This window comes from Varanus komodoensis, unplaced genomic scaffold (genome assembly GCF_004798865.1).
Source record: "Varanus komodoensis strain SLA01 unplaced genomic scaffold, ASM479886v1 scaffold10, whole genome shotgun sequence".
NCBI classification, from domain to species: domain Eukaryota; kingdom Metazoa; phylum Chordata; class Lepidosauria; order Squamata; family Varanidae; genus Varanus; species Varanus komodoensis.
The window spans coordinates 12256019-12282978 of record NW_025335269.1 but is presented as its reverse complement, the minus strand read 5'-3'; the positions used below and the strand labels follow the sequence as shown (position 1 = coordinate 12282978).

General features: G+C 42.7%; 1 protein-coding gene across 8 annotated transcripts in view; it reads right to left on the bottom strand.

Moving 5' to 3' along the window:
* GLI3 (GLI family zinc finger 3) overlaps positions 1–26960 on the bottom strand; it is a 476769-nt gene that overhangs the window by 129283 nt on the left and 320526 nt on the right. For all 8 annotated transcript variants that reach the window (XM_044454104.1, XM_044454087.1, XM_044454118.1 and 5 more), the window contains one exon: positions 3885–3990. In XM_044454104.1, the coding sequence (XP_044310039.1) occupies positions 3885–3990 (106 nt within the window). The remainder of the gene's footprint in view (positions 1–3884; positions 3991–26960) is intronic.

Below are 26960 nucleotides of genomic sequence, written 5' to 3'. Positions count from 1 at the left end.
TTCCTGGTGGGCCATCATTAATGGATGATGGGTTGTATTTGTATTGTTGGGTCATAAGTCATGCATGCCAAAGACTAAGTGGTTTGTTTGCTAGGCCCACAAAGTGATCCTTTTGAACCCACTGATAGGATTTGCTTTTGAGGTAGTAGGATTGCAATTTACATGTCTAGCAAAGGAAAACTGAGGAGAATAAATTCCTCACTTTGTGGGCCAGTTTACACAATCTACAGAAAAGTTATTTTTCTCCTGGATTGCACCACTTCATGCTGGGGTGGGGCCAGTTTTGACATTTGTTGACCTCTGCTTTCCCCCCAGATAGAACCTTGCTATACACAGAAAGATGGCAAGTGAAGAAGGCTGGACCATGTTGCTGGAGATGCTAATTTGCTCTGTGAGAGGAGGATTTTTTTGATGGGGACAATATTAGAAAATGCCTCCCTCACCTTCAGTCTGAAGTAGTGGAGTCGAATTAAAGCCCTTAAAAATCTCTGGACATTTTTTTCCACATGGGTACAATCTTGCTAGTCTTATGGAAGCCTGAGGATAACTACAAAGACCATGGAAGTATCAGGCTACAATGCTAAGCACTATGGAATGAATCCCACTGAACTCTGCAGAATTTATTTCTGAAGTTAAACATGGTCATTTAGGCTCATGCTATAAAGCTGAGAAAAGGGCACAGAAATTCAGAGGTCTTCTTGCCAAGCCAGTTGTGCATACTATTATTCTCATGATGCAATTACAGATCTTTAGCAATGAGAGCGCTGGGTGTCTTTAAAAATAAAAAGCAATGCTTTGAGTAATTTTAATTCAGACCATTCAAATTCATTTTACTGCACAACTGAGTACAATCCAAATAATAACAGATGCAAATAACCTCAATGGAAAAATAAATCACAAGTTCCTGGAAGCCTCCTTTTCTCTTTTGCCTCCCCTACTATAAATATGGGGGGGGGGGGTGCGTTTCCTTCTTTAATGCCCATGGAAGACTGCAACACAGATTTATTGCTAGCCTTCAGGCCAATTTCTTCTGAAATTACAATTTGGCTAAGAGACTGATCCAAAATAACTGCTGGTAAAATATTGTGTGTGTAACTTGGGCATGTAGTTAGGATTGTTAATATCAATTAATTCTGCTCACAGTGGAAGACTTGTTTTAAAACAACTTCATTTTTTTTATCCAGCATATACGTAATTACACAGCTGTAACTAATAGCCATGGAGAAGCAATCTGCCATCTAAACAACTAGCATTATTCTTCAAAGTATTACTTGTGCTTTTCTTCTTTTATTTCCTCACTGCGAGTAAGGGATTATTAGAGATGATTAAATGTATATATCAAGCCTTTTAGCAAAGGACTGAACCAGCTTTGTGGATTTGGGTTTTAATGGATTATAGCAGTTCTTCCGGATTTTACAACCCAAGACACTGGATACATTTTCCTCTACTTCCATGGTGCTGACATACCTTTCTCCATCTACAATAATGCAATGCTTAATTCTGCAATAAGCTTTACTGCCTTTCTCTAAAGCATACTATCACTAGTCTTTTTCTTTAGCTTAGTGTAAACTGTGGTACTCTGTCACATTTACTGCTTTGGTTGGGTGAACATGCATAAGACAGTTTGGGCCTATGAAAACCTACACAAAAATAATTTTAAAAATCACTACTGGCCATAGTGCTCACTTGTGAAACACTGGACATTTTAGTTGTTTTTAGAAATGAAAAATTCCAAACCTGATCGAGAAACTGAAAGGGGGGGGGGCAGACAACACAAACTACCCCTAGTTTGTCTAGTGATATTTCACAGGGTTTGGTACCTTTTAATTTAGCATTTATAGAATGACAACACATGGAATAAATGTCAACAAAATATATAGGTGATCGTTGCTAGCTATCTATTATCAGGGACACTGCTATGGCACTGGCATTGTTTTGCTTCAGCGAACCCACAGACAGATAAACTTTAGACATTCCAGGAGTAAATCTTCCCCTTTCATTGTAGTGGAAAACCCTTTTAAAGGTAAAGTAATCCCCCCTCCCCTAAACACTGCAGTTTGCAAATTGGCAGGCAATTCTAGGTGTGGGTGTTCCTCCTTCATTCCTTCTTTTTTCCCTTACCTACCATCTTCACTATAGTGTACTGTTCTATCTACCACAGTGCTACTCATACATAATGTTAACCATTCAGTCCTCTCTTAATCAGGGTTTGAAATGAAGGTTTAAAGTAGCTTTGCAAATCCAGGTTAAAAGAGAACCTGATGCACATTAACCATGATGACCTTTATTGAAGAAGCAATGTTATGGCAGGCAAGAAAACGAGGGGTACAATTTATGGGGTGAGAAAGGGACAGAATGTTGCCAAAGCTGGACTCCACATTGCACCTGCACCAGGTCAAAGAATGAAAAATCAGAGCTGTGGGAAATTTTCTACCCCTTGGCTAATCATCAGAATGTGCTTTTCAAAACTGGTTTGCATTACTTCTGTTCACCACAGGCTCCTGTAGGATTATTTTGCGTATGTGCCTAGATACAAATGGAAAACAATTTTTACGTGTGGGGAACCACCCCAACCCCCATCTTCCTTACCGGCATACATATGAGGCCATCATTTCCTTTGCAACAACACAAATCAGAGAGTCAATCAACCACAAGGCAGCATGGTGGCATGTCTCCCCAGTGCATGTTGCTGAAAATTATACCCTTCCTTGTGCATATCAGAAATTAAACTTCAGTCCTGTTCTACAGATTCTGAGTTAGGTTTAGATGTGATTTAGCTATCCTGCTCTCATTAGCCCCAACTTCAAAGGAAACATTGCAAAAGGCTATAGGAAGAAGTGCCTTAGGTTTGTCTTCCTGCAGTTTCTAATCCCAAACCTGCAAGTTTTATTTCCATTTTTCTCCACTTACTTGTCCTCTTCATGTCACTTTCTTGAGCTTTAATTTGCCTTGAAGCTGAACCACATTTATCAATTTGCCTGTTCTCTAGCTGATCAGATCCTGTCTTAATCTCCTGATTAATTAAGAGACATTAAACCAGTGTTTCCTGTCTTGGATAGGTTGGGGAACTCTGTCTGAAAACAAACTGGGATCTCCACACCAAAAGTGTGAGGAGCGGCAAAAGAAGACCTGATGGCTCCAGTACCATGGTTACAAACCCAGGGCCACATTTCATGAAGCCACAGATACAGGTTTAAAATAGTCCAAAATGTTATTACTGTCCTTACCTCAAGGGGCTACCAGCACAAAGTTATAAAACATGTAAAGTAGGATATCAGTGCATTTTTGCTGCCCACCTGAGGTTTTTTTTTCTTGTTCTGAAATCAAATACCTCTCAAATGGCTCTTTAGAAAAGTATTCTAAGGAGACAGGTTCCTTTAAATTACACAGAGAGAGACTTTAGAATTTGTGTGAAACAGCATTTGCAAATCACAGCATTCACAAACAGCATTTGAGAAACAGCATTTGCAAATCACAAACAGCATTTGTCCCATGGGCCAAAGTTTTGGATCATTCTGACTCCTGGCACCACCCCTGTTCTGCAAGCTTCTAGTTGTATAAATCACATTGAATCAAGGTCACAAACAGCATAAATTATCCAACATCACCAGTTACTTCCCATTGCACAAGGCAGGAATGGAACACCTCTAAACATGCACAGAGTTCCCTTTTTATCCCATATTACAATCAGCCCATACACACCTGGTGTGTTGAGAACACTGCTTATAAATAGTGTGAGTCCCAAAAAGCATTTCAGTGGGTGGGCTAGCACACCAAGATAGCATATTTCTACAGGTTGCCTCATGCAGTAGCCTTCGCTTTTCACCTTTTCTTCCAGGATTCTTTAATATGTGCTGTTAAGAGCTGCAAATGTTCATACTTACACATGCAACGGAGGAATGGGAGATGGTTCATAATGATAACGTCCCTCATGATGCCTGGCGTCTATTGGTACAGGAGGGTGGAATGCTGGGAAAAGATGAGGCGGATCTGCAAAAAGAAACATGAGTTTCAAATCTTGTTGTTATTTTCAATCTTAGCAATCTGATTTTAAAAATAAATTCCAACAAGCAGGGCAGTGCATGCACATTATGTTAGAAAAATTAACATTCTGTATCCAGTTAGTCCAAATGCTAAACTCTCTCTCTTTAATGAATTACAGTGGTAACTTGCTTCACAAACTTAATTGGTTCCATGATTCTGGTCGTGACCCGAATCGGTCGTGAACCAAGTCAAATTTCCCCATAAGGTTCAATGTAAATAAGATTAATCCATTCTGTAAACATTTTTTATCACAAAAATTTGAAATAAAGTAACAAAGAACAACAAAGTAACAAATTACAGTACAGTAGAGAACAGTAACCTAGGTGGCAGGGGGGTGGGGGAGGTTATTGTTTGGAGGGAGAGTCCCCCTCCATAAAAACACTGGGGAGATCTCCTTCAGCAATTTCCTCTCTTCTTTGTCTCTTAGCTGCAGGGTCAATTTTGGCAAAAAAATCTGCATGTTTTGGTCACCTTCATTACTGCTTTGCACATTCTTCTTACCACCATGCTTGCTCTGCACTTTCTTATAATAATCAATATTATTATTGAATAATACCTTACAGTACTGAATGTTCTAAAAAGCGTCACAGCAAGTGACCACAGGTCTGTCTGCGACCGCGAGTGAGGAACATGGGCGCGATCGTGCTTGTCTGGGGAAGATGGCCGCGATCACGATGGTGTTCGTGCAGGGAAGATGGCCATGATCACAATCGTGTTTGTGCAGAAACATGGCCGCGATCGTGGTCATCACCTGATGACCTGTTTTGCCACGAAAAAATTTTGCCACGAACAGAGGCAAAATTTTTCCAAAATTTTTGTTTATGAACCAATTTGGTTGTGAACTGAGACATTCGTGAACGAGGTATCACTGTAATCCAAATTGCACACATACATATATTTTATCTTATTTTGTACTATGTATTTTGTATTTTTAAATAATTTTGCATATTTCTGATTTGGGGAGAACAAGAAGCTAGGCATGGCCCAAAAGCTTTACCATGACCACAAGGAATTACAGTGGTACCTCGGCTCATGAATGCCTTAGTTCACAAGCAGATCAGGTCACGAACAAAAATTTCAGAAAAATTTTGCCTCAGGTGACAAACTCTGCATCGGGTGATGATCGCGATCATACCCGTCTTCCCTGCACAAGTGCAACCACAATCGCACTCGGGGTGGTGGGGAGATGGCCACAATTGTGCTGGCGGGGTGGGGGAGATGGCCATGATCGCACCAGTCCTCCCTGCCTGAGCGCGGTCGCAATTGTGCCTGTCTATGGCCGCAGTCGCACTCATGGAGCGAACACGGGTACGATCACAGTCATGCATGGGGGGTGGGGGAGATGGCCATGATCTTTGTTGTTCTTTGCCGCTTTGCTTCAAATTTTTGTGATTTAAAAAAAATAGTTACAGAACGGATCAACGTTATTTGAACCTTATGGGGAAATTTGACTTCGCTCATGACCAATTTGGGTTGCAATCAGAGTCGTGGAACGGATTAAGTTTGTGAGCCAAGGCACCACTGTACATCCAACAATCCCACTGGCTTTTCTGGTTTCAGCAGGTATTCTCCATACCATGTCTTTTGAACATAGAAAAAGGCCTTATACAATGTCAGATTATTTGTAAATCTAGCCTAGCACGGCATACACAGCCTGGTACTCCCCAGGAGCTTTGCACTACAATCCCCAAAATTCCTCTTCTATGCTTCAACTGAGGGGAACCAAAATCCAAAACTAGTGGAGGGCACCAAGGTGTGGTAGACTGGTATACTCTGACTGGAGTGGCTCTCAAGGTTCATTTCATCTGCTACCTGAACTCCTGTGACCAGAAATGCTGGGGAATGAACCTGGGACCCTCAGCATGTAAAGCCATGAAGCTCTTAAAGAATGCTAAAATTCTCAGGAACTGGATTTTTCTCCCCATACCAAATTTCCTACCCCACTGCAGAATCTCAGAAGATAAACAACCCTGCCAATAAGCAGGGAGAGGCACATTTCCACTAAGCCCAATGTACCTTTCATTCATTTGAGTCCTAGCCAAGTGTACAAAAGATAGAGTTTGGCTCATCCAATTTGCCTTGGCAAGCATGAATATTCATGTCTTAATTTTAATATTCTCTTTTCAGTGCTTTAATGGAAAATTACATAAAGAAGTCTTTAATAAATAATTACAGTGCGCATATGTGAAGTGTCAGATCAAAGGGATCAACTCGCCTTTTATAAGTATACCCTGATATTTATTTTTATTAAAACATGTTTTTTTTAAGTTAGAGAAGAAAGAAATCTTAGTAAAATGCTAGTAAAAAATATAGTGTAACAATGTACGTCACAGAGGTATCTGTTCAAAACAGCAAAACTGCAGAGTAATACTCGAAGTGCTATGGAGAGCACCATGGATAGATACAATTCTAATAATTTCTTAAGAAGGTTTATACAGGTTTGTGTATATTCTGTGCTAAACCAACTAAATAAATCCAAGCAGTGCATCATGAGAAATCACATCAAGTATCTGGAACACATTATAAAAACTAGACAAATATGGACAGGAGAAGGGATCCCTTAGAGCAGGAATGGGCAACTTGCAGCTCTCTAGACAACAAACTAGCCAGCATAGCTAATGGTGCAGAATAAATGGAAGCTGCAGGCCCCAAAACATCAGCTGGTGCATAAATTGCCCACCCCTGCTTTAGGGGTGCACCTTTAATCATTTTCAGTCAAAGTCAGCCTTTCTGGTTTCCTAGATTTCAGCACATGCTACCCATATATTTATTTCAGCAACAACATACAAATTAGAAACTTGGGGTTTTTCTTTTCTTCAATGAAAGCTGTGAAAGCACAGTATCTCACAGAACTCCTTACTCACCAGGCGGACAATGGACAGTATTTATTTATTTATTTTTATTTATTAAAACATTTCTATGCTGCCCCTTGCCAAGGCCTCGGGGCAGCTTACAACATCGAATACAAAATACATTAAAACAATGACAATTAAAATATATACAGTAAAATAAAATAAGCCGCCCTGGCCGAATAAAATTCAATAATATTAACATTTAAAATGCTGCATAAATAAAAAGGTCTTCGCCTGCGCCGAAAAACAAATAACGACGGCGCCAGGCGGACCTCTCTGGGGAGCGCATTCCATAACTTAGGTGCCACCGCTGAGAAAGCCCTCCTCCGAGTAGCCACCCTCCTAATTTCCTTCACTGAGGGCTCCCGGAGGAGGGCCTCTCCTGCTGATCTCAAGGGGCGGCTGGGCATATATGGACGTAAGCGCTCCTTCAAGTAACAAGGACCCAAGCCGTTTAGGGCTTTATAGGTCATCACCAACACCTTGAATTGGGCCCGGACTTCAATGGGAAGCCAGTGAAGCTGACGGAGAACTGGAGTCATGTGAGCATAACGTCCAGTTCCCGTCAGCAGCCTGGCAGCTCTATTTTGAACCAATTGAAGTATCCGGACTGTCTTCAAGGGCAGCCCCACGTAGAGCGCGTTACAGAAGTCAAGACGGGAAGTCACCAGTGCATGAGTCATTGTTGTGAGGCTGTCGTACTCCAGATAGGGGCGCAGCTGATGAATCAGCCGAAGCTGGAGGAAAGCGCTCCTCGCCGCTGCTGTTACCTGAGCTTCGAGTGAAAGCTCCGGGTCGAGGAGCACTCCCAAGCTGCGGACCTTATCCCTAGGAGGGAGTGCAACCCCGTTCAGGACAAGGTTCAATTCACCTTCTCCGAAGCCGGAACCGCCTACCAACAGGACCTCCGTCTTGTCTGGATTGCGCTTCAGTTTATTGGCCCTCATCCAGCCCATTACCTCGGCCAGGCACCGGTTCAGTACAGCCACTGCCTCACCTGGATTGGTGGAAAACGAGAGGTAGAGCTGGGTATCATCAGCGTACTGGTGATTCCGCAGCCCACACCTCCTGATGACCTCTCCCAGCAGTTTCATGTAGATGTTAAACAGCAAGGGGGACAAAATGGACCCCTGCGGTACTCCATGGCATAGCTGCCATGGTGCAGAGCCATAGTCCCCCAGCACCACCTTCTGGAATCGGCCATTGAGATAGGAGCGGAACCACTGCAAAGCAGTGCCTCCAACCCCCAATCCCGCAAGCCTATCCAGAAGGATACCATGGTCGATGGTATCGAAAGCCGCCGAGAGGTCCAGGAGAACCAACAGGGACGCACTCCCCCTGTCCTTCTCCCTGCACAGGTCATCGTACAGGGCGACCAAGGCAGATTCAGTACCGTACCTGGGTCTGAAGCCGGACTGAAATGGGTCCAGATAATCAGTTTCATCCAAGAGTGCTTGGAGTTGTCCCGCCACCACTCGTTCTAACACCTTGCCCAGAAACGGGATGTTGGCCACTGGTCTATAATTAGTGGCCATCTCTGGATCCAGTGACGCCTTCTTCAGGACCGGTCGGACTACCGCCTCCTTTAAAGGGGCAGGCACCCGACCCTCCCTCAGAGAAGCGTTAACCACTTCCAAGATCCAGGTTCCAATCCCGTGCTTGGAATCCTTTATTAACCAAGACGGGCAAGGGTCCAAAAGGCAAGTGGTGGGATGTACTCGTCCAAGCACCTTGTCCACATCATCGGGCCGCAGTAACTGAAATTCATCCAATAATTCTGGACCAGACGGTAGCATCGGTGTCTCCCGTAAGACCTCTGACTCAATAGTGTAATCCAGCTCGTGACGAATCTGAGCGATTTTCTCCCTGAAATGCCTGGCAAAGTCATCACAGCGGGCCTTTGAGGGTGGAATCAGATCTTCTTTCGGACCTGGACGGACCAGGCCTTGCACCACTCGAAAGAGCTCCGCCGGACGGCATTGTGAGGAGGCAATGGAAGCGGAGAAAAATCTCTTTTTCGCCGCCCTCACCGCCACAGCATAGGCCCGATAGTGGGCTCTTAAGTGTGTTCGGTCAGATTCATCAGTATTCAGTATAATACTAAAGCTGAAAATAAAATCATGAATGCCACCCTAACCCCTAACCTTTATCTCAGCCTTGAGTAGCCAAAGCAAGAGGGGGTCAGAGCAAAATCAAAGCTCTGAGCTGCAAATACAGAGAGGGAAGGAAGCAATAGATGGATACTGATGACATGACTTGGCAAACACATGGATGTGGTAAGAGAAGGAAACAGCAGGCGTCAAGGATTATCCTGTAGTTGCAAGCTTGTGGCATGGCTGATATCAAATACAAATGCATTCTATCAAGTCCTCCTGTTTGAACAGTACAACCAAACTAACTTTTAAAATTAAAATAGTTATTGTAACTGTGGAAACTTGTAAGATGAATGAGTCATTTATGTTTGCCTTACATAAGTTATATGGAGAAACAATTAGCCCTTTGTAAGCCATTTGACCATTTGAAAATACCAATATTCTGCTTTATGTTAGTTCAAATTTCCAGCTGCAAAAATATATATAGGAAGTCCTGGACTGAGCAAATTGTCACTATATTCTCTGAGAATGTTTCTCCATGAAGTTCTGAAAAAGCTGAAATCATCTGTTAAAGCCACATTGCCCTCAAAACTACTTTTAATGTACGCCAGCAATTCTCATACTTCGGTCAAGAATACACTGATGACCTAAAGTGAGCATTCAACCAGTTCCGAAGATCATGACAAAATTAATAGTAGGAAATTTTGAAGGGCTTTTATGGAGCAGCGTATTTCTTAATTAAAACCAAGGCCTAACCAGATGTTAGGGAAGACGCATGGTTGCCACCAGTGTGGATGATTTCCAAGTAGAGCTTAGTTAAAGAAGTGCATGATACAGTGGTACCTCAGCTCATGAACTTAATCTGTTCCACGACTCTGGTCACTATCCAAATTGGTTGTGAGCCAAGTCAAATTGCCCCATAAGGTTCAATGTAAATAAGGTTAATCTGTTCTGTAATTATTATTTTTTTAAATCACAGGGAAGACAGGCACGACTGCAGGCACACTGTGGGGGGAGATGGGCAGAGTATTTGACCAAGAGTTGTTTAGACTTTCTGAATGATTCGGTCTGGGATCAATAGAAGGCTAAGCATAGATAGTCATCTAAAGTATGTAAGGATCGTTCAGCCAGTTTCAATGGAACTGGAAAAAAAGCTGGCAGAACAATGTCTTGGTTCAGATGGAAATGAATAGCAACTTTAGGCAGGAAACCTGGATTGGTATGAAGAGCTACCTTTTCCTCATGGAAAATAAGGTATGGAGGATCGACACGGAGAACACATAGTTCACTGGCTTGTCTAGCCAAAGTAACTGCTACTAAGAAGGCAGTTTTCCATGAAAGAAGATGAAGAGCAGGTATAGCTAGAGGCTCAAAAGGGGGTTTGGTAAGAGCTTGAAGAATGACAGAAAGGCTCCAATAGGGACTACCACTCGGGTTGGTGGGTATAGCTTTTGCAGACCTCGCAGGAATCAACTGACAAGATAATGAAAGAAATCAGTCAAGTTTCCAATGCATCCTCTATAATATGAGATAGCAGCAATGTACACCTTAATGGAGGATGGTTTAAGAGCTCCTTGGTGAAGTGAGAGTAAAAAGTCAAGGATATTCTCAATGGTGGCAGATTCAGGATGAAAATGATGCATAGTAGCAAAGGAGGCAAAGTGTTTCCGTTTGACACTGCAGGAACGATGTGTGGTTGGTCATAGTGCAGATTGGAGAATAAATTAAATATCAGGATGGAAAATCGTCAGATTCAAGGAAGGCATCAGCATTGATGACGAAGTTGAAGGCAATACAGGTGCGGACAGAGATGGTGCTGAAAACGTAGATGGAGAGGCCAGCATCAAACCCAAGGGCAAGCGGTGAGTCAAACCCGAGGAAAATGTTGGTACCGATGTAGAAGAGAGAGTCAATGGAGAAGCCAAGCCATGACGTTCAGGGATCGGAGATCTGGATATTGAATGACACTGCGTTACTGAGTGAAAGGATGAGGGACTTGAGGTAAGTGGAAGAAATGGTTGTGAGTTAGTTGGAGAAGGGTGGGAAACAAAGGCTGTCAGGATCACCAAGGAGCGACAAGAATTCCGCGAGCAGCATCTTGGCAATCATCTTCGCTATTACGGTATTGGTGGGAAGGCATAGAAGAATTTGTTCTCCCATGATACCATGAAGGCATCTCCCATCGAGTTCATGCTGATTCCCATTCAAGAACAATACATTGTGCAGACGGTGTTGTCGTGGGTCACAAACTAGTCTATGTCCGGTGTGCCCCAACACTGAAATAGGCGAAGGCAGATCTGTCGATCCAGTTCCCACTTGTGATTCGATGTCTGCTCAAGGTATTAGCTTCTTTGTTGTGGGTACCCACAAGATGTACTGCTTGTAGAACCATTTTGTGCAAAATGCACCAGTTCCATATGCGAATGGTAAGGTTCGCTAGCAGCATCAACTTCGTGCCGCCCTGTTTATTCAGGTAAAAAGCAGTCACTATATTGTCGGACACTACCTGGATCACATGACCCTGGAGGATGGGCTGAAAGTATCGAAGCGCTTTGAAGACTGGCAGCAGTTCGAGGAAATTGATGTGTCTGGTAGTCTCGTGGTCGTGCCAGGTGCCCTGGGTTCAAAGGGACATACAATGGGCTCCCCATCCAGTCAGGGAAGCGTTGGTATAGACGGTAATGGTTGGATGAGGTAGACGGAATAGAATTCCACAGTAAAGTTTGGAACTGATAGTCCACCAATGAAGAGTACGAAGGATTGTGTTCGGAGGTTGGAGCACTAGGCTGGGTCAATCACAGTCTGGGTGGAAATTGCAATTGAACCAAAGTTGTAAAGGTCTCATTTGCAGTCTCGCATTCGGAACCACTGTCACCATGGACACCATATGTCCGAGTATTTGCTGAATGGAATGTGCAGAGGAATCTTGTCTGGTGATGATGTTCCAGAGAGAAGAAACCAGTCTCTCCTGTTGGTCCTGAGGTAGGAAGGCTTGTGTATGTACTGAATTCAGACATGTTCTGATGAAGTCGATAACATGAGAAGGAACGAGGCATGATTTCTCAGTGTTAATGCATAGTCCCAGACTATCAAGGAGGAAGCAGGTTGTACAGATGGAGGCTAAGAGGTCGTCTGTAGAAGAGGAGACTATAAGCCAATCGTCCAAATAAGGGTAAACGTGGATACCCTGAAGGCGAAGGTGGGCACAAAAGGGAGCCATACACTTGGTGAACACCTGTGGAGTGGTAGCAAATCCGAAGGGGAGCACATTGTATTCAAAGACGTTGGAACCGACAGTGAACCAAAGGAGGCGCCTATGAGCAGGATGGATGGTAATATGAAAATAAGTGCGCTTTAAGTACAAGGATGCGAACTAATCCCCTCTCCTGAGCAACAGCAGAATGTTCTGGAGTGTGGTCATCCAGAATTATTTGGGTCTAATAAATTTATTGACACTGCTTAAGTCCAATATCAGGCGTAGACCACCTTCAAGCTTCGCTACGGTAAAATACTTAGAGTAGAAACCATGCAGTCCTTCGGAGCAGCTAACTTGACGAATCGCACCTTTATGAAGCAGCTGAGATACTTCATCCCGAAGTGTCAGGGAAGCTTCCGTATAACGGATCGGTCCAACTGGTGGAACAGTCTCAAACTCGATTTTGTATCCGTGCTCTATGATGGCAAGAACCCATTTATCAGATGTGATGGACTCCCAGGTGGGGAGTCACCTTTGCAGTCGAAAGAGGGAAAGGTGGGTTGGAGACGAGAGGAGAGGTCGCACGCATCCTCAGTGAGGGCGCTTGCCAGCATCAAGTTAGCACATGAGCTGCTGGAATCAAGGCACATTCTGCCAGCAGTTGCACTGCTGCCTTTGGCCATATTGCTGGCGTCCAGATAGGAATGGTGGCTGTGGTAAGGCTGGTAGCAGTACTGAGATCTGCCCAAAGGCCACTTATATCCCTATTGGGACAGAGTCTCCAGAAGGTTGTGCCACAAGATGGGCCTTCTGGATGTTTTCCAGCATCTGTTCTGGCATTAAACAGGCTGAACCGTCCAATGGCATGTTCTCTACATTCTGCTTCGTTTCCTGAGGAAGATTTCCAGATCTTAATCAGGCATGTCTGCAAAGTGCGATGACACCGACTAGACCTCAAGAATCACAATCGACATGATGTCTTGCCGTGTTAAGCTGTTGTCTGGAGAGCTGCATCGCCTCCCCGATTAATAGATGAGCCAGTTCCCTTTCCTGGTCAGGAAGGAATGCAGTGAGGGACTTGATCTTCTGCAAGAGGAAGAATTAATAATGGGCCATGGTGGCCTCATAATTTGAGATGCAAAGACCAAGCCCCATGGCGGCGTTGATGCAATGAGACAACATATCGATCTTCCTGCCCTCTTTGCCCACTAGGCTGGAGTGTTCCTTATTCTGACGTCCCTGAGAGGATTTGATGACAATTGAATTTGGTTGATGATGTTTCAACAGGAAAGGGATATCTTGCTCCCGAAATTTGTACATCCCCTCGAGGCATCTGGAGGTATGATGAGGATGGTTAGGCAGCTGCCAGGTTTCAGTCATCGCCTGCTTGAGTGTAGTAATAAATGGCAGGACGATAGATGAGGAGTCTTCCTTATGGACGATGTCAAAAATAGTGTCCTGGTTCTGATCAATATGCTGCTGAACGTCTATCTCCAGAGACTTGGTCATGAGTAACTCAGAGAAGGTTCCCTGAGAGTCACCTGGAGACCCAGGGCCCTGGGTAGAGATGACTGCATCTGGAAAGGTAGAGGCCTCTTTAGAATCATCTGAGTCCAAATCTGAAATGTAGGGTGGACTAGACAAGGACCCTCCAGGAGACATGGAGGGGTCAGCGAGTGCTGCAGCAGATGTCAACAGTGCATCTCTCTACACAGAGTGTGGCATAGAGTGACGAGGACGTGGCATCGTACACGGGTAGTACCCATACGGGAGATAGCAGTCCCATGGGCAAGGCCGATCGAAACAATCAGGATCGAATTCCCCATAACGAAGGGGAACCCAGCTCCACAACAGCTGTAGAGCCAAAGGTAGAGGCAGCAAGAGGGACGAGGAGTGTTGAGGCACACTCAGAGATCCCTCCAGAGATGAGTGAACCACAGGCATAGGTGTTGGAGATCTCGCAGGAGGTTCTTCAAGTCCCGGTTGAGGAGGAGATTCATAGAACTCTCTGTCGGACATAGACCTCTTGTTGTGCCATTGGGACTGAAGTGAGGCGAAGTCATAACGCTTGGAGGTGACGATAGAGGGGTCACCTGCATCACGGACTGACAGACCGAGACTTCAATCAGAACTGAGGTTGGGCCCGAGACCGGGATGGAGGTCGGTTCCAAGCGGGTCAGCTTGTCATGCTTCTTGTGCCAATGCTTGGGCTTATCAGGTTTGTCCTTTTTGGATCGTTTGGACTTCGGGGAGTCTTCAGACCCAATATGATTCCTCTTGTGCTTATGTGGAGGAGGCCTAGAGGAGCATTTTCCATCCTTGGCAACTGAATCCCCATCAGATGGTTTAGCGGATGGGGGTTTAGATAGTCCCACGGCTGCAGAGGAGCTGGCCTCAGCCAAGACCCTGCTTCATGGCGACCAGGGCTCGGTCCCATAGCATCTTGCGGAGCCTATTCCCACCATTCTTCCGTGCCTGTCTTGTGAAAGACTGGCAATGGCTGCACTTATCTGTCCTGTGGCCTTCCCCAAGACAGAGGAGGCACAGGACACGAGGATCAGTGGGGGACATTTTAGCCCCACACTTGGAACACTTACAGAAAATCACCTGCTGTGCCATCAAGAGAAGAAAAGGAAGACACAGCGAGTGTATAACTTGGAGAAGAAGGGCGAAAGAAGGGGTTTTTAAATATATTTTTTATATTTTTTGAAAAGGGGTAGGGTAGGGTTGGGAGGTAGAAAAAGGCAGAGAGTAATATGAGTGGGGCGAACTGGGACAGAGTAACTATACATGAAAGTAAAACAAAGACAATGAAGGAGCTTCTTAACCAGATGTAGCAGAACAGCAAGAGCAAAAATAGCCCGAGGCACAGCGAATGGTGGTTGCAAGCAGACTGGGGAAATAGCAGGCACCCTGTCCCTTTATACTAAGGGGGAAGGGTGTGGAGTTCCCTCCAAAACCATTAAAGCTGTTTAATCATCCCGGCAACAGGCACTGCGCAGGCATAGCACCTATAATATGTGATGCACAGAGGCCACGATGAAGAACCAATAGATGCCATAAAATATATGTTTAAATTTTACTTATTTAGATTCTGTCTTTTATATCACTTCTTTCATAACAACTAAATCTTACATCCTGGAGAATGGCAGTGGATTGCTAATGAAAATTATAAAGAACCGCTTACAATAATAATTCCTAGCAACTCTGCTTCTGTCCTCCCCCGAACATAAACATCTAGGCCTTGATCCCCCAGTGTGATCCATATGGGAAAGCACTCTGCATCACTGCCAACCCCCACCAACTTCTAGAAAGCTTTCTGTGAATTATAGAGACTTACAAGCCTGTATAGCTGACAGACATTTCAGTACACGTCAAGCATTTTACATTAATCACTCGCCTCAGAGGTCAAAGGGCAGTCTGAAATCAAGAAGGAATGTATAAAGGATGGTTTTTTAAAAGCTGAGAGATTTTCAATTCAAAAACTATTTCATCTGCAAGATTGTCAGTGATCTGCCATCATTTCAGGAATATCTAGAATAAGAAGGGCTCTGCATTTCAACCACAAAGCAGAATCCATGTAGTGACTAGGTACTTTGCTTTGTCTGACTTAAGACTCTGCACTTGAACACACTGACCTTATACTCTGTGATCCTTTATAAAATATTGTTTGTATTCATCCTCCTCCAAGACAAACATCCCTTTGCACAACTTGACACTACTGCCAAGACCATAGTTCTAAAAAAGACACATTGCATGGTGTTCAGTCTTGGTTTCTATAGAGCAAGGATACCCTAAAGAAGAAGTATAATCCTTCACAATTATTCTAAAGTAATGTTGCTAGTTATACTCCTTTGTTCTTTGCACTTCAACTGGAGTGCAAAGACCAGATCCTAATCCAGTAACACTGCGTAGGGCTTCACTACAACAAATGCAATCGTATGCTAGACACACATTTCCTATCAAACCTAACTAAGGGTGTGATTCTATGCATATATGCTGATTCAATCGCAATTGATATGGCTTTGTTATTTTATGTTAATTTTTGTTTATGTGTTTTTCAACTTTTGTTAAAGAGCCTCAGCTATTCAGTGGTTTAAAAATGAAATGAAATAAATGAAATGAACAAATACCACAAAAGAAGAAAATCCAACAACTCCCAGCTTTCTCCACTCGGTCACGCTGGTTGGGGAAAAATAGGTCTTTTTTCTGTCTAAGCATACATAAAACTGAATGCTAAATTAAGAAATATCTGCACCTAAGTTTAGCTAAATGGGGCTGCCAAAAGGTTATTGATACAAGCACATATCTTGCATGGAAAAGATCACCTATTCAATCTGAGGCATCCCCAGATGAAGGGTGAAGTTGTGGCTTATGGGAAAGTGCTCTACCTGAGCTTCTGCCTGTCTGAATAGGCAATACTGAGCTAGGAGGACAAATGGACCTAGTAGTTTCCTACATGCCTACCTAGCTTATATACTGTAATTGTGCAAGGCTAAACTTAAAATAAGGCTACCTTCCTTTCTTTCTTTCTTTCTTTCTTTCTTTCTTTCTTTCTTTCTTTCACTGATAGAAATGCTATGCTTTTAATGTACAGAGCTGAAATCACCAATTGATTTTCCCATCACTGCATTTCTATGCTGATTTATGTTACTCCCACATTAGAGACCATGAAAAAATAAATGACAATTCAAGATTAGAGTTGCTGTGTATTATGCTTATTTTAAAAGCAGAGCCTTTACAGATTTTGCCACATATCCACTTTGTCAGTAATTTAGTGCATCTTCAAAATCACATGGTTAATTATGCTTCACCACAATAGACTCCACTCACATCACAGACAAGGCGGTATTCATGGCCTGAGCCTGTGGGCCATGTGTCATGAAGAGCAATGCTGTCCTTCTCACAGGGAGAGCAGAACTGCTCTTTATTCTGCCCTCTAACACTAAACGAATCCAAAATTGCAAAGCTAGAGCCTTAGAAGCACAAACCTCCCACCTCCATCAGCCCAAAATTAGGTACCAAGCAAGTCTCTCATGAGAGCTGTATGGAACATTCTATCTTGGGATTTGCTAAAGCTTCTGGAGAATAATGTCCAGTCCAATGGAGGTAGTGTTCAATATATTGGTTTTATATCATATGATACTGCTTCCGTTTGACAAAATGGAAGTAAATCCATGGTGCAGATACCTTAAACTGAACAAAAAATAACTGTACACTCAGGTACTCACTACATTAACCCATTGAAGGCTTCAGAGATCACATACCAAGTAAATCAGACAGTCTGCAGGTGGAAGTCTTTGCTGTACAATTATACACGAGGGGTGTTCAGTGTATTCTCAGTATCGGGTTGATTTGCTATTGATGTGGGTAATTTAATTATTTCATTAGCTAATGACACTATCTGAGGGTATACATGCAAAATTTCAAATAAGTGTGATCATTAGTTCCTTAGTAATCCTCAGTGAAAGACGACCATAATGACTGATGCGACAATGTTGAAGAAAATCGAGCACCGCGCTGTGATTAAGTTCCTTACAAAACAAGGAAAAAGTCAAGAAATCATTCACGAAGAGATGATGGCCATTTACCGGGACTCTGCACCATCATTATCTACTGTTCAAAGTGGTCAAGTGAATTTAAAAGGGGCAAAGAAAGCACTGAAGACAACCCTTGCTCGGGCGGGCCGGTTACTGCCACTACGAAAGAAAATGTGAAAAAAAATTGAGAAACTTGTATTGGAAGATGCCTGAATAAAAATAAAAATGTTAGCAGAGATGAAAAACCTATTCGTTGGTACCATATTTACTATTTTTCATGACCTTCTTAACCTATCAAAGGTCTGTGCAAGATGGCTGCTGCGAATGCTCATGGTGCCTCAGAAACAAGTGCGAGTCGAGTGCTGTAGGGAGTTTTGAGAGCTCTGTGGTGAAGATCCATTGAGTATTTTCGACTGGATTGTTACTGGAGATGAAACTTGGGTTCATCACTATGACCCTGAAAGTAAGCAGGAGTCCATGCAGTGGCATAAAAAAGGTGCTGACCCTCTGAAGAAATTCAAAGTCACCCCATCGGCCGGAAAAATCATGGCCACAGTGTTTTGGGACTCAAAGGGAATTTTATTGATCGAGCACACAAAAAAAGGTGAAACCATAAACGCATCTTATACAACCACTCTGCGTAATTTAAGAGAAGCAATTAAAGAAAAAGGCGGGGGGAACTTACCACAGGTGTGTTGCTTCTTCACACGGCGCGTGTTTCAAAGGCTGCTGTGCAAGACTGTGGTTTCAAAGAAATAAACCTATAGCCCGGACCTGGCCCCCAGTGACTACTACCTATTCCCGAATTTAAAAAAAGATCATTGTGGAAAGAGATTTTCCAATGATGAAGAGCTCAAGGCGGCAATTAACGCACATTTTTTAGACAAGGAGGAAGGGTAATTTTTACAGGGAATTGAAAAGTTAATTTCTGGATGTAATAAGTGTATTGCAGTTATGGGGGGTTACATTGAAAAATAAAAATTATTTCAATTTATTATTCCTTTTTCTTCATGCTGATACCGAGAATACATTGAACACCCCTCGTAGATGCTATTAGGTCATCCTTATTTACAAAGAGAAAATTCTCCGAAAATCAGACATGTAACTTTCCTAACAGTATGATGCAGGTCCTAACAGCACATCACGCTTCGTGGAAGAATCTGGATGGGTTTCTGGATCACCCCAAATTCTTTCATGACCTCACCTATGGATCAATAATTTTCTGTATACAGCTGCAAGGGCATGGTTCCCTAGATCCCTTCTACAAACAGAGTGAATGCTCCACAGATATGATCACCCCATGTTAGGAACCAGGCTTCACATTAATTTTCACAAAGGAATGTAGCCTGTGAGCCTCTGCAAGTTCTTACATGACTCAAAGTGCAGGCTTTAGTATTGCAATTTAAACATTGCAGTCTTGTTCCAAAACAAATTTGGTCCAACATACCTTAAAATGTATCTTTTCAGAACCCTCTTATATTAAGTTCCTGGATGAACCTTGTTTGTAACTTGTTTGCAGTTTGCAGGGTAGAGGCAGGCAGGAAGGAAGGAAGGCAGGAAGGACAGAAGGAAAAGTATTCCATCATTGTAACAGAGCTATGTCCACACTGCATGACGAGGAGAAACCCACATAACTGGCATACACCATAATTATCCTACTCAGAGTTTATTATTTACACATGAGCAATACAGCTGTGGAAGATCATAACTCAAGCAATATGTGTAATAAGTTGCTGCATACTAGCCATCTCCTGTTGCAACCTTTGACAAAATACCACATGATGATTTTTCCAAAGTCAAGCAAAAACTGCTGAAGCAGAATAAAGTGCCACTAAACCTGGCTACCCCCTATTTATCATGCAATTTCCTGACTGATGGTTTCACAAACTGGCTGCTAAGTGTTGTGTACTCTACTGCCAGAAAAGTAACATGCTAAATGGGAGACAGGGAGAATAATGTACTAAACCAGTGAAATCAATTTTACTGAGGGAATTAAACTCTCAGCACACAGGTAAACAGTAAATTCTGCATGCCTGTGGGTGCAAAGCAAAGCAAAGCAAAACCCACAGACTTTTAGATACTTTGAATATCCATATGGAAAGCTTCTTTAAACAGTTATTTATTTAAAAGACCCCCTGTGGAGAGGATTTGTTTGGACCAGACTGGAAACCCTATCAATCTGTAACTGGGTTTCCTGTTGGCTTCTTCTCCCTAATATTTTTATCAGAAGAATAAGGAGAGTAAGTCCATAAACCTTGTCCACCATCTAGTTTCACTCTAACATGTTCTCAGTGAAGGAAGAAGCCACTCACTGAGCACTTGTTCCCCAAATTGATGGGGGAGGGAGGATACAATAATATAAATATTAGAGTGGAATGGTCTGAAAATGGAAGCTCATGTATGGAGCTACTTTGAGGCTACAGGAAGGTTCAGAGAACAGTTTAAGCCCAGGGTGGCTCACTCAAGCTGGGCTCAGAAGCCTCCCGCTCCTTCCCTTGCTCTTTCCAGCACGTAAAGGGGGAAAGAAGCAAGGTGTGCCGAGTCATTCTGCTTGCCTTTCTTGCATCAAGAGCTGGAAGGATCCAGTTTGGCCTTGGTTCCTCACAAGGAAGCGAGACCACTGTGCAGCTCTTCCCCAAGCCCTGAATGAGGGCTCAGGAGGCAGCACACTGCAGACCCTGGCAACTTCCCCATATTACTGCCAATGGTGAGGGGAGAGCTGGATTGCTCTTGCAAAACTGCAGACAAAACCAGTGACAGCAGCACAAAGTGCCACTTGGACAGAGCAGCAACCCATTTTGATGACCTCCTAATTTTTGGCTTGCCCATTATGTAGAGTGTCATCTGGGTCTGGATGACATGCTAAGCCAGGGAGGGTTTTCTAAATCCGTAAACAAACCATTCAGGTGGTTTATAAACCAGTCAATATAGTCCTATTCCAAACACGTAGCTAGAATCTTTCCCTTCATGTGACATTTTACCACAGTGTAAAACACTGATTTGGGTCCCATCAAAATACTGTCATGAGCAGGTCACCACCCTCTTTCCCTCTCCTTACCAGACTCAAAACAAAACTTCAGAAGTCTTGTGCTATGAGCCGTTCAGAGGAGCTGTGGCACAATTGGGCAGCATAGAAATGTTTTAAAAAATAAATAAATCTTTTATTGAAACTTATCTGGTTACAGAAACAGTATAAATCTAAGTAGTGTTGTCCCTGAGAAGTAGAAGCATCTGACCATGTAAAGAGCTGAATCCAAACTGAAATTTCCCCTCTGTCCTTCTCTTTCAGTAAAGCTGCTGACTCTGCCCTCAGGGTGGCTCTTGCTGTTTGAGGCCCAGACAGCAGGAACACCAGAGAGCTCATAATTGGGCTACTTGTTTCTCCTGCCATTGCCGGATTGGGTCAAGCAGATCTTCCTGCATCTGCTCCCATCCCACCCTGAAGAATGTTCCTCCCTCTCCAAGATGGGCAGATTCCCACACTGCCTGAGAAACCTGACTAAGTAACCATGAAACTTTGTGAGCCATCCTGAGGCTATATAGCAAGGGGACGGCGTACAAAAACTTTAAATAAATAAATGAATGGTCAATTCATTCCCCCTTGCTCCTTTGTCTCTTACTTAGAATTAGGGGAATATAAGGAAACTGTAGAGGGCCAGAAACAGGCCACTTCTCTGCAAATATAATGAACTTTCTCTATTTTTAATTTGTGGATAAGCAATATATTGTCAACCTATTGACAATATGGGACACTGGGAATAAGATTATTGTATTGGGTAGTTTGAATGACAACTGTGATTTTAAACCCATGAATGGCAGGAAGAATGCACAATAATCCTTAGATTTTCCAGCAGCAGGGCTGTGTACAGGTGCCTTCCCATACGCATATGGGCTATGAACTGGAGACCAGAACAGCAGGTGGCTTCACCTCTAGATGCCCTAAAATATTGTTGCTGCTACGTTTCACTTCTAGGAAGACATATGGAAGAGCAACCAAGGAATGGAATTACCACTCCTTAATCAGCCATCCAACTATAGGAAAGTAGAAATAAATGATAAATTCTCCCAATGGAGGGATGTAAACAGTGGGGAACAGCAAAGATTGGCATTGAGACTAATGCATTTCAAGACCTTCGTGAATCATCTGGAATTAAAAGTGAGCAGTCAAGTGACCAAGTTTGCCTATGACACCAAATTCTTTAGGATAGTTAAATCAAAAAGGAATTGTAAGAAGCTCTAAAACTATCTCTCCAAAATTGGGAAAATGGACATCAGAATGACAAATGCTTTTCAATGTAAGCAAGTATAAAGTGGGGCAAAAAATCCCAACTTCAAGTATAAACTGATGGAATCTGAGCTAGCAATGCCTAACCAAGAAAGAACTTGGCATTATGGTAGATAGCTCAATGAAAGGTTGGCCTGTACGTTGCTTCTGTGACAAAAACCAAGCTCAATGTTAAGCATAATTAGAAAAGGAAGTGCAATAAAACTGTCAAGATCATACTCTCCCAGGAGGAAAGGTTACAACATATGGAACTATTCAGCTTAGAAAAAAGGCAAGTAAAGGGTGATATAAGAGAAGGGTATAAAATTATGTATGGTGTGGAGAAAGTAGATGGGTAGACATTTTTCTCCCTCTCTTATAATACTGGAACTTGGGGTCTTCCCATTAAGCTAATTCATGAGAGGACAGATAAAAGAAACAACTATTTCATAAAGCCCATTTAAGATTATGGAATTCATGCCACAATTTGCAGTGATGGCCATGAACCTGGATGGCTTTAAAGGGGGTTTCAACAAATTCATGGACAATAAGGCTATCAATGCCACTAGTCCTGATGGCTATATGCTTCCTCCAGAATCAAAGGCAGAATGCCTCCATGCAAGTTGCTGGGGAATAGGGTGGAAGGATGATGTTATACTCATACCCTGCTTGAGGGCTTCCTGTTGGCAGCCAGTTGGCCATTCTATGAACAAAATGCTGGACAAGAAGGACCTTTGCTCTAATTCAACACAGCTCTTAAGTTCTTACTTCTCAAATAGCCCATGCTGGCCAAGTTCGTATAACACAGAGCACTTACAAATCAGGTGCTGCATATTCAAAATGGTAGCCACAAATGCCTGGCACAACCAACTGCTCATGGGTTAAATAACTCATTTTAAAGCATTCAACATGTCCCAATGGTATTATACAAACCAAATCTATGTGAAGGGATTATTTTTGGCATGTAGTAACATTCAATTACAAAAGCCACCACCTGTAGAGGTACTGAGAACTAGGCCTAGATCTCTGATCACTGAGAAACATACTGGGCTTACCTTCCTGAAGCCTCTAAACCATGAAGAAATTCGAACCGAGCTACTACTGCAGATGAGTAAAGTGAATTTAACTCTGCCATCAAGTCTTCAAACTGTCACTTTTAGTTCTACAGTCAAACACTACCCTTGGAATCCTTTTCTTTCAGCTCTCACCTTTCTTCTCAGTCTTGCTTTTGTCTCTGACAACACTGAGAGGCAGAGTATGTATTGTTAAAGTAAAAGGCATCTGTTCTTTTCCTCAAACAAGATACTTCCCCTGGGTTTGAAAGCAAGACTTTTCCTCCCACCTTCAGAATGAATAAAACAGAACCTACTAAGAAACTTTAATAATAACAACATTTTCTATAAAAATGTCAAACCAATTGCAATCTTCTTGGGAGGCTTGCTGAATCAAAGGAATGGTTAACTCAGTTCAATAGAACCTTTGACAAGCACACCAAGTTTTCTGCTAACTAACTTAATAACCATCCAGCTGGATTAGTGCAATGAGCATTTTGCATCAATGTGGCAGTTCCATTATGAAAGTGATACACTTACTCCTCAACTATTGCTTTCACCTTTTGAATAACCATATGCCTAATATGCACATTGTCACTGCACAATAGAGCATGTTGCTTCATGCAGGCCTCATGCACAGAAAAACAACCCATCACTCTGCCCTGTTCACAGGTGTCTGGTAAATCCACATAATGCCTTAAACCATGTGCATGGTACTGTGGAACGGCTGAATACTTTCAACCGCCACTAATTTTCCATCTGAGCACGAAAGAAAATAAAATGGAAGAAAGACTGTTGATATATCAACTCTCTTTTTTAGGTGGGGGCACCTATTGTCAGTACCTGTCAGTAAAGGCTGGGCTACATAGTGCGGGTGTTTTCAAATAGACTACCACGCCATGCTTTGGGTTGGGACAGGAGGTATTCATGGATCCGAAATACTACCTTGAATGTCCTGACAAAACTGCCAAGTAACCTGTCAGTTATGTAAATGACCCTCAGTGACAAATAATGGCTAAAGGAGAAGGTGCTTAAGTGTCCCAAAACAGAAGAAAAAGGTATTATTCCCAATGTGGTTTTGGAAAGGGGTTTTCTTCCTCAGGAACTGTCTATCTTTCTCCAAATGTATTTCCAGAGAGAGAGGGAGAGAGAGAGAGAGGGAGGGAGGGGGGGGGACACAACTGGAGAAAGATAAGCAAACCCTGAGCAAAAGCAGCACTTTATGAAACATGTTGGGAATAATAAAGGTTTTTCTAGGCAGCTGAGAATATTTTGTCTGGTTTAGGAAATACTGTAGGTGCATTTAGACTTCAAAAACCATCTTGGAAAAACAGGATACTGGCCTTCCTCCTTCCCAGCAAAAGCGGAAACAAACAAAATATTTGACTTAGTTTGGACATCACAGCAACATACACCCAGCAAAAGTTATTATTCTAATCAAGCTATTATTCTAATCAAGAGGCTTGCAAACAGAATGTGGGGAGAGAATATAAGCCATGATGGCTTTTGCATATTCATCCAGAATATGAAAAAAACAACAGAGGCAGCTTGAGTCAGGTGGAGATGCTAGTTAAAGGAAGACAAGGGCCTGGTTTGTATGGAACAGCGATTTCTGTTTTTTAACCCAGTAATTGCCATGGCCAAGCAGGAGTTAGCACACTGTTTCCCACACATTGTTTGATTCTGGATTCAATCATCAATCAACCTGTTCCTGAACTTTTACCATGATATTCAAACCCAAGAACTTTGGGTGGTTCAGAGATTACTAGATACAGAATTGACCAAACAACCATTTGCTCAGTCAAGGCAATTCCCAAGCTGAACTTTCCAGGAATGCCATTATGCATGAAGACACACCTAGCAATATTTTGTGATGCTGGATATCTCCCTGGAAATCTAATGGGTGAGCAGAGGATTTCAGCAGCCTTTTGGTCATGTTTAAACTTTGCATCTCCCCCTTTCAACCTCTCTATTTGTAAATCAACACACACATTATAAAACACCAATAAGCCCCCAGCAACCTTCTTCCAAATGGAACTGAACCTGGATAAGTACTGTTTCTCTGTAACATCCTGCTGCTAACAGGAGTGGACTGTACATAACAGCAATTAGCTTTTTCCAATGAAAGAGCATGGAAGAAAAACAATGAGTTTCAGGGGGACCATTGGGACTGGGGGCCTGCCCCCTTCTCATGACTAGTAGAGACTCCAGGCTGGGCAGGTTTTGTCACCGTATGTGCTCTGTCCCAAACAGCAGGCTGCAGTACTCAATTTCTGGTCCATCAATCAGAAGCAGTATGACTCATTTGAAACAGTCAGGCCCAGTATAGATACCAAGAGAGAGCCTGGCCTTCTGCCCTTGCCTAGTCAACAAAACCGTCACTTCTAATTATTGCTTTTTGGCTCATGGCACTGCATTCTGGGGGCACTAGGGCTGGATTGTTCCCCCATCTAGATCTGGGTGTCAATGCCAGTTGCCCATAACTAACTTGATCAGGGCATCAGAGAGATGTTTCCAGCCAGAGACATCCATTTAAATCAAAAAGAAAGGCAAAATGAAAGAAAAACAGGAAGAGATAAAGAAAAAAAGGAACAAACAAACTTTGGAACATGCTTAATGAAGTATGGAGAAAGTCACATTTTACTTCACTTGTTAAACTTCACTTTGCTTTTATGTGAGTTTCCAGAGTTTGTTTCTTTACACTGCATAAAAAGCTAACACAAGGGATCCAGAGCAAACATCAGAAAGTAGAGCATTGTTCCAGCTGGAATTCCCCCCTTGGCAAGGCACAGCAGCGGGACCAAGTATTGCATATTCTTGGTGTCTATTTTACCACCTTTGTATTTATGTAAACCAAAACACCTTGTGGGAACATGCTTTATTTATTTTCAGTGGCTCCCCAACAATCTGGGTGCCAAATGCTCAGGGAAGTAGCTACACGAGTTGGAAGAAATCAGGACTGGAAATGATTTCATCAACTGGCAGGCACTGAAAGCTCCTTAGCATGCCGAATTTGCTGCAGGTACTGGCTAAATAACTGCTGGCAGCCTTTCAACCACAGCACTTTATTGCTTTCCACAGCCATTGCAACTCCACTGAGCACAGATCTAAAGCAGCTAAAGTTTAGTACTTGGATTTTTCTTAAAATAAAGCCCTTAAATTAACTATTAATATGCATGCATGTTAAAAGTTCTTTATAAATATCAGTTAACCCTCAGGACTTTTAGTAATCATCTAAAATTCACCAGAGATGGCAGTTTCAGGGTAGATTCTCTCTGCCAGACATATTTTCCCAAACAATCCCCACCAAAATTAACAGGAATTATGCAAGAACAGGTAGGGCACAGCTATGGTTCATTTATGTGACATGTCTGCAAGAAAAAATCCATTGTGGATTGTATCTCATGTTTCTTAGAGTATCTGTCCGAGGCAACAAAGTGAACTGGATTTGAATGTTAGGGTAATTCTCTGGCTACAGCTTACAATCTAAAAGGATGGGACCCAAAAGGAATCAGGAGGAGTAATAGGTAAATAATCAGGCATAGTTACATTTCACTGCTATTTGATGATGATGATGATGATATAAGAAATGCTCTTACAACCAGATTTTCAAAGTACCTCTGCTAAAACTTTTGGGAAATGGGGGAAATTCCAGGACTCCAACCTGGAAGATGGAGCCATATGGCAACTGCTAAAAGTACAAGGATAACCACAAACATTCCTGTTGAATTACATGACTTATTAGTGTTGGCCTCTCTAACTACACCATAGACATCCAGCAATCCATGTCTTTTTCGGTCACTGCTGAGCATTTGACAGAGTGCAGGAAAATAGATTAAGCAAGAAAGCGCTCCAGAAACAGTTCTGATAAGGAGAGAAGAAATGAGAGCAGTATGTATTTTTGTATATTACATAGAAG